The sequence below is a fragment of the Littorina saxatilis genome, linkage group LG16 (genome assembly GCF_037325665.1).
Source record: "Littorina saxatilis isolate snail1 linkage group LG16, US_GU_Lsax_2.0, whole genome shotgun sequence".
Classification (NCBI taxonomy): domain Eukaryota; kingdom Metazoa; phylum Mollusca; class Gastropoda; order Littorinimorpha; family Littorinidae; genus Littorina; species Littorina saxatilis.
Genome location: NC_090260.1, coordinates 39,947,845 through 39,957,029, shown reverse-complemented (window position 1 = coordinate 39,957,029; position 9,185 = coordinate 39,947,845). Strand labels below are relative to the sequence as shown.

The window sequence follows — 9,185 nt, the reverse complement described above, 5'->3', positions numbered from 1 at the left end:
GGAAACCAGGGTCAGTGAAAATGAGAATGACTGACATCATTCATGACACTTTCATGGATGAAGCTAGTAAAGAGTTGGTATTAATGGAGTGTCCTGTATAATAAACATTAGCCAATACCGCTGTGCTTTACCACGTACTCTTGCAGTCAGGCATTCCACCTGTCTCTTTGCAATCAGCGCTGGAAGCAGCTAGGCCATTGATTTTAGTCTAAGATTACGTTTCTGCGGCTGATACAATCTATGAGATCACTGATAATAATGTTTGAAATTCGCTTTACGAAAATGATTTTGTCATTTAGTAAACAAGAACAAAGACTTTACAAAGTTCCAGATGATGTGTTCTGTGTCCAGGTTTCAGAGGAATCGCAGTGCTGCAAGTGCACGTGGAGATCACGATGCAAGACCTCCAAGTTATGCGCCTGCCATGCCAAAAAAGTTCGCTGCACCAACTGCATTGCTGAGAGGTGTTCGAACCGCGAAATTGTGCGGGTAAGGATATGTTATAGAATTTCGGGGAAGTCAGTCTCACATTGCATAAAGAGATAAAGTGATTGATTTACAGCAATAAACAACATGTATCCGTACACTGCGCAAAAACGAGAGTTTACACAAAACATTCAAAGAAAAGAGGCGAAGCCTTCAAGGCTCCCGTAAGAAATCAACAAACAGTAACATAACACAAACTCACTCACTCCGTAACACACACACACACAAACACACACACACACGCACACACATACGCACGCACACACGCACACACACACAGTTAAAACTAACGCATCATATCAACTCCATGTATAATTTTCAAAAGAAGGCAAACAGATAAAATGACTAGGGTAATAGGTTAGGTACCTGCCATGTGGGCACTTTTTCCACTGCTGTCCTCAGTCCTATACTTTTCATCAAGACTTGTCACCATGCAGAGTAGATCTAAATTCGGAAGTCTTCATGTGGCTGAGGCATATATCTGACATAGCGTCGATCTTGTTGTAGGTTAACCTCCTTTCTGAAACAAATGGCAAAATGCGATTAGTTATGATGACTACAACCTACACAAATATAAACAGTGTTTTGAAACAGAATAGTCAGGTTATACAAGCCACTTTACCTATGCAGCATGGTAACCCTACAATATGCGAAACATGTCGACTGCAGCAGCCTGGGGCCGGTTTCATATACCGCTCTTATCCTAACTTAGGAGCTCTTAAGGGGTCAAGATGGGGTTAAGAGCAAAGTTAAGATAGGTGCGTTTCACGGACCGCTCTTTGGCCAAAGAGCGCTCCTATGTCGCTCTTAACATAGGGCAGCCCCCCCCCAGCCCTAAGTTAGGTAAGAGCAGACAGAAGCGCCCCCAACTTGCAAGGGAGATAATTTTAATCCTAAAAATGGCGGCCGTAAATGAGACTGTGAGTCGACTCGACTCGTGCATCATTTTGCGATATAACATGCGCCATCAACACATTTTCGTCACCGCACGGATCCGCGGAATGCCCAAGACGATAAGGAGAGTGCCGCACGCTTTCATTTGTCAAAGCATGGACTCCTCTTTGAAATATGTTGACAAGAGTGTGGACGGTATGCAGTTTAGCACTTACAAGCACCCGCGAAGACTACGATTGCACCGTTTTCTGCGTGATTGATGTCTGTCAGTCCACGCACGGCGACATATTCTACATCAGCAAGGAAACGAGTCTTCGCTGCATCCACCGAATGTATATTCTGCCTTGCACGACGAGTGTGAACCCGACAGGAAGCGGCTAACCACACGTACTCGTGAGCAATTCCAGATAGCTTGTAGGTCTACTTGTAGTGCACTTTTTCGGCGTGTTTGTGGTGCTGTTTACACACATTTTCGAACAACAGTCTATCAGTCAGTCAATCAATCAGCCGTGACGGCTTCTACAGGCATTGAAGTAGTTGGTGACGAACATCTTTGGACCGTGTGTCGTGTTGTTCTATGGCCAGGGTGTGAAAAGGGTACCATGATTTTAAATGAGAGTTGGGTGTGTCCTGCAATCCAAGCACCTCTGGGCTTGTTCATATACGGTGACATTGGCTACATCTTGACACCCTGAATACTCAGTCACACCCTATATCTACAGCAGTGCTCCAAGCAGGTTAACTCAACACGTGAACTAGACACGTCAGCAAGACACGTCAGCATTGTTTCCTGTCATGATGAAAAAAGGTAATGTTTGGAATAGATCTAAAGCATAATTGATCAAATGTTCCTTTCAAGGCATGCTACTTTTCAGATTGTGTTTGGGAATGTTGTTGCAGAAAATGTCAAGGTTATAAAACAGCTTGCATGAGAGAGAAAACATTAGAGCAGAAAAGGCATGTTTGAAACTTAAATCATAAATGGGTTGTTATTGTTAATCAGCACCATATTATAATTTATATACTGACTGTGCTCGTTGTAAGTTTGACTTGGTAGCTGTGCTGACAGTGTTGTCTTAGTATCATCTGCACTGCAGATCTGTGCAGCGTATTCACCTGGTAATTGTAAATGCATACAAGCAAACACTGAAACATTCAGCAAACGCTCATAATTTTCTTTCTTGTATCACCAGAGAATAAACTTCATCACCGTCTGCATCGTCTGGCACCACCATGCTCTCCTCCAGTGTCATCTTCTACCCGTGGACACTAACATACAGAACTTTACCAAAGCAAGGGCAGAGACAATGAGGAATGCCAATGCAATGAAAGCATAAGTCTTAGTGAACGTGGTGTGCAAGAAAAGACTGGACATCATTTCAGGTAAATATGTTATGCTTGTAATATGATACTCATTCAGTCATTGACAATTCTGTAGAACATTTGGAAAACAAAAGAAGAGGCGTTCTGGGATCACATAGTACTAACTTGTGTAATAGTAGTAGTAGTATGCATACACGTTGAAAGAGATGTGTCAAAACGTATTGTTCTCACACACAGTGACACACACAAAAACTGGACAGTGAGTAAGAAGAATGCTGTTTCAGTGTTTGACTTCTTTTTTAAACTTTTATCTGAAACTTTGACTTTAAATTTTACTACTCCTTGATATCAACAAAACTGATTCTTAAGTGACAATAACTAGTAATTTACTAGTACTAAAAACATGTATTTACGCTGTTATTGTTAACGTGGGGGGGGGGGGGGGGGGCATAGATTGTGAGGAGAATAGAACATGCTCTAGGGGATTTCAAGAAATTGTGCTAATTTGTAATTCAGTTGGTTTGTTCCATTTCCTGAATTGTTAGCCTTGTCTGATTCATTTTAAAGGACTGAGTCATTGCTGATATACAGAGCTTTCTTTTAATTGTTTAACCCCTCTAAATTAACGCAAGACCTCATGTTTTTTACTGCTGAAGCGATTGACACCTGCATCAGCAGTAATGGCAGAACACAAAGTACAAAAGTTAACCAAAGAAGACACCCTGTTCTGGACAGATAATTGATGTTCTTCTTCACGTATGTAAACGTTGCCAAAGCGCTTTGAGCTGTGAAGAAGCGCTATATAAATGTTCTATTTTCATTATTATTGACTCACATGCGAAGCAAAAGTGAGTCTATGTACTCACCCGAGTCGTCCGTCCGTCCGGAAAACTTTAACGTTGGATATTTCTTGGACACTATTCAGTCTATCAGTACCAAATTTGGCAAGATGGTGTATGATGACAAGGCCCCAAAAAACATACATAGCATCTTGACCTTGCTTCAAGGTCAAGGTCGCAGGGGCCATAAATGTTGTCTAAAAAACAGCTATTTTTCACATTTTTCCCATTTTCTCTGAAGTTTTTGAGATTCAATACCTCACCTATATATGATATATAGGGCAAAGTAAGCCCCATCTTTTGATACCAGTTTGGTTTACCTTGCTTCAAGGTCAAGGTCACAGGAGCTCTTCAAAGTTGGATTGTATACATATTTTGAAGTGACCTTGACCCTGAACTATGGAAGATAACTGTTTCAAACTTAAAAATTATGTGGGGCACATGTTATGCTTTCATCATGAGACACATTTGGTCACATATGATCAAGGTCAAGGTCACTTTGACCCTTATGAAATGTGACCAAAATAAGGTAGTGAACCACTAAAAGTGACCATATCTCATGGTAGAAAGAGCCAATAAGCACCATTGTACTTCCTATGTCTTGAATTAACAGCTTTGTGTTGCATGACCTTGGATGACCTTGACCTTGGGTCAAGGTCACATGTATTTTGGTAGGAAAAATGTGTAAAGCATGTGAGTCGTATGGGCTTTGCCCTTCTTGTTATTATTGTGTCTATCCTGAACTTGAGTCGATTTTTAAGTGGTACTTTGTGTTTTTTCGGGTCAATTTTTGGGGGATCCTTTTTTGAGCAGCGGAAGAGTGTGCCACATTTCCAAGTGAAGTGCCTTTAATGGCGTAGAAAGTTTGAACAAAATGATTCGGGAGTGATTTTTTTTTAAAGTACACAATTTGTACAGATAAAATTGTTTGCTAAGTGTAGTATGAATAAGAGCAAGTTTTAGAATTATTCACTGTCTTCTCTTTTTCTTGTAAGATTATGTGGTGAAACTGCTCTGTTGCTAACATTAATACAAGAAACCTTCTGCTCTTATGACTATGTTGCTGTTCCTTGTTCAAGGGCCTCTACCCACACACTGATGCTGACACTCATTGAGGGGCCAACTACCAACACTGATTGTGATACTCGCTGAGGGGTCGACTACCAACACTGAGGCTGACGCTCGCTGAGGGGCCAACTACCAACACTGATGGTGATACTCGCTGAGGGGTCGACTACCAACACTGATGGTGATACTCGCTGAGGGGTCAACTACCAACACTGAGGCTGACACTCGCTGAGGGGCCAACTACCAACACTGATGCTGACACAACACTGATGCTGACACTCGCTGAGGGGTCGACTACCAACACTAAGGCTGACACTCGCCGAGGGGCCAACTACCAACGCTGATGCTGACACTCGCAGAGGGGTCAACTACCAACACTGACCCTGATACTCTCTGAGGGGCCAACTACCAACACTGATACTGACGCTTGCTCAGGGGCCAACTACCAACACTGATGCTGACGCTTGCTCACGGGTCAACTACCAACACTGATGTTGACGCTTGCTCAGGGGCCAACTACCAACACTGATGCTGACGCTTGCTCACGGGTCAACTACCAACACTGATGTTGACGCTTGCTCAGGGGCCAACTACGAACACTGATGCTGACGCTTGCTCAGGGGCCAACTACCAACACTGTATGTAGTGGCCACTGTGTAACCTCCCTTGCACAAAACAACAAATTTTATATTTAAAATGGTTAAAGGAATTTTTTAAGCATTTACATTAATTATGCCAGGAACAGTCTGCAGACACAGAAGTATACAGTGGTTTTGTCAATATTAGTTAGCAGTTAAAACATGTCCAACGTTCATATTCTATTTCTATACTACCTGTCAACAACAACAAACTAAGCAAACGCGTTTGAGGGCAGATCATTTTAATGAGGCCATTTATTGTAAAACCAATTATAAGACTGAAAAGGCCATTCATTGTCCTATGTTATATAGAAAACAGATTTAGTTTACGCGAGGTACTGTTTATAAAGTAGAACCTACAAGACTAGCATCCCCAACAATCAAATTCGCAAAATCAAGTTTAACGTGTTAAAATCGACATATACTGTTCAAAAAAAGAAACGCATAGTTGCTACTTGCCAAATTTGTTTTATTTTTCGAAAAAAATAACAGAAAATCCAATATTTAGATTATTTGTTTGAAATTTGGTATGGACACAGTTGAATGCACACACAGTTCATTTGCATCTTCAAATCAATCAGTCAATCAATACGATTGGGTGCCGAGGCTGTCAAGTCAGTAGGGGGTGTGACTGCCTTGAGCAGCAACAACTGCCCGGCACCTTCTGGGCATGGACTGGATCAGATGCCGGATATCTTGCTGTGGGATGGTGTCCCACTCCTCCTGAAGTGCCTGCAATAGATCGCGGTGATTTGCCGGCGCTTCTTCTCGCCTGCGCACACGTCTGTCCAATTCATCCCAGAGGTGTTCTATCGGGTTCATGTCTGGCGACATGGATGGCCAGGGAAGCACCTGGACATGGTGGTCGGTGAGGAACTGGGTGGTGAGTCGTGCTGTGTGCGGGCGAGCGTTGTCCTGCTGGAATATGGCATCCTGGTCAGCCAGAAGAGGAAGGGCGTGTGGGCGCAGAATTTCCTCCACGTATCGCTGGGCAGTTATGCGCCCTTGGACGTGCACCAGGGTGCTCCTTCCAGCGGTATTGATCGCCCCCCACACCATGACGCCTCCACCACCATGAACGGGTGCCTCATCCACACAGTTGGGCGCGTAACGTTCGTTTACTCTCCGGTAGACCCTCCTCCGACCATCATGTCGCTGGAGCAGGAAGTAGGACTCGTCGCTGAACCACACGTGTCTCCAGTGATTCCGGACGGTCCAGCGAAGGTGCTGGTTGCCCCCCTGCACTCGGTTCTGGCGATGGCGGCGGGTGAGGACAGCTCCTCTGTGAGGTCTGCGAGCTCTCAAACCAGCTTCATGCAGGCGGTTCCGCACAGTCTGGTCCGATAATCGGTGTGGCCCGGGGAGAGCCTGGACAGAAGATGAGGCCGACAGGAAACGATTCCGGAGGTGGCGGAGCCGTATGAAGCGGTCGTGAGCAGCAGTTGTCGCCCTTGGTCTTCCCGCTCGTGGCAAGTCAGCAACGGAGCCAGTGGCTTGAAACCTGACCCACAGTCTACTGATGGTGCTCTGGGACACGTGGAAGTGCCTGGCGATTGCACTTTGACTTTGGCCTGCTTGTAAACGACCCAATGCAATTTGGCGGTCTTCTCTGCTCAATCGGGCCATCTTTCGTCGCTGAATTGTCGTCTGATTTCTTTGTGGCGAACAATCCGCTTTTATGGGTTTTGGAAGACATGGTGAGAGCTCAATATTCCCCGAGTTTCACGAGATTACACTGAAGCATGACGAGTGGTCATGCCAAATGAGCAATTTTGACATTGTAGCCACTGATAACGCATGCGTCACGTGCAGAGCTCACTTGTGGCAATGGACGAAAGGTCGACGACCAGATAAACATTTTCTGCAGTTTGGTGGATATCCTTGTAGCCATATAACTAAATTAACAAAATATTACAAGCTATGCGTTTCTTTTTTTGAACAGTATACTATCAAAACTGCTGATAGGAAACCTGTTGTGCATGTTATTAGAAAGAAAAATTAAATATGCATCCAAACAGTCAGCTTAGTTTACATATCTTGTCTAACAATGGCGTAATGGCATGATGAACGGTATGTAATTCATCTGAGAAGCCGTAAAATGCGGTTTCTGGGGCCATTTTAGTGGGTAATCAGAAGAAATCCAGCACATTTAATAAATTTCTCAATGCATTGCCTTCAAACGTCTGGTAATTTATGCTAAGACATGTCGTTAAGTACATCAAGTCATTAGAGATTAGGTTTGCTTTTATTTGACATGCCAGAAAGAGTCCTTAAAATAGTCGGTTGGTCTAACTCTAAGCTGACTCATCAAACAAATTTAATTTGTTGCTATTTTCAACTTCAAATAAACCAAATACTCAAATTTCATGTACATATTTTATCAGACATGGATGGTATGAGGATTTCAAAGCGAAAGTAATCTTTAAGAAGTGGACTATTTTCACAGCGCTGAGCACAAATAGCCCACATCAAGCTCACTGCTGAACATTTAACTGCTAGCTGCTGAGCAGGGCTTTTGAGAGAGCATTTCCCAAGAATGTTTGTACGCGTTTGAACAAGTGGTCTGAGCAGCCGTCGTTGATTATGAATTACATTTCAGTGTAATTTGAAGCTTTAATGTTTGTTTAAAAAGCCTGCATATTTAAAAAAAAAAATCTGTTTTCTTTGGAAAAGGTACATCTTTATTGTTTGTAATTCTTTCTAACATGTCGCATAACAGCAGTACTAACGTTTCAAATGACTTGACATTTTGTTTGTAATTCGGTACATCTGATTGTCTTGTCTTTCCATTATTGCCCACAATCAGCAGTAGTGATTACTTCGGCACTTGATGGGATGTTGCGCAAGTCCAAGAAAGCAGCGTTTCCAGCATCCAAAAGTCCATTTAAAATTCACAGGTTGGGGAGTATGGGGGGGGAGGGGACATGAGTCACAGTGGCTACTGGTTTAGTGCGAGGCGCGCGACACAAAGGTGTCGACAGTGCGGGCCTCGACGACAGCTGCTGGTAGAGAGTTCCAGTCCTTCACTGTGCTGGGTAGAAAAGCGGCACTCCGATACTGAGTGCGGCAGGTGATGAGGCCGAACTGCTGGCAATGGCCTCTTCGCTGGCGTGGTGGTAAGGGGGCCAGCTTCGACTTGATGCCCGGACAGTGGACGATGCTGTTCGTGATCTTGTAGAGCATCGATAGGCGGGCAAGCTTCCTGCGCTCCTCCAGAGACTGCCACCCAAGGGAGTCCAGCATCCGGCTGACACTTGACGTGTTGTGGTAGCGGTTGCAGACGAATCGGGCAGCTCGTCTCTGGGCGGTCTCAAGCTTGTCGATGTTCTTCTGGGTGTGCAGGTCTCATACTGACGAGGCGTACTCCAGGATAGGCCTGACAAAGGCCTTGTACGCCTGCTCTTTCACGGATCTTGATGAGATCTTCAGATTGCGCCGCAGGAACCCCAGGGTCTTGTTTGCCTTGCTGACGATGTTGTTAATATGGTCGTCCCAGCACAGGTCACCCTGAATGGTCACACCCAGGTACTTGACCGCCTTCACTGTCTCCAGCGTATGCCCATGGAGCTGGTAAGTGGGCTGTAGTGGGCGTCTGCTCCTCGTAACAGGCAGGGTGTTGCACTTTGCAGGATGGAACTGCATGTCCCAGCTCTTCTCCCACTCGGCTAGGCGATGGAGGTCTTGTTGTAGCTGGGCCTGGTCGTTTACGCTGTACACTGCAGTGTCGTCCGCAAACAGGCGCGCTAGTCTCGTTAATGTACGCTAAGAATAGCGTCGGCCCCAGCACTGATTTGTTGCTTAATTAATTCATTTGATAATTGTCGGTAAAAATACCGGCTAACACCTCACAATCGCAAACCTGTTTAATGTTGTCTTTTCTAATTCATGACATGTGTTAGCACGAATCACCAAATATTTGAACGCAATGCGTTAAAAA

The 9,185-nt window shown here is 44.4% G+C and overlaps 1 protein-coding gene across 1 annotated transcript; it reads left to right on the top strand.

Moving 5' to 3' along the window:
• The first annotated feature begins 2,704 nt into the window (after positions 1 to 2,704).
• On the top strand, positions 2,705 to 9,185 carry LOC138951047 (uncharacterized). Its single transcript, XM_070322729.1, has 2 exons — positions 2,705 to 2,763; positions 4,622 to 9,185. Exon 2 carries the CDS (start codon positions 6,107 to 6,109, stop codon positions 6,593 to 6,595), a length of 489 nt encoding a protein of 162 aa, XP_070178830.1. The 5' UTR covers positions 2,705 to 2,763; positions 4,622 to 6,106; the 3' UTR covers positions 6,596 to 9,185.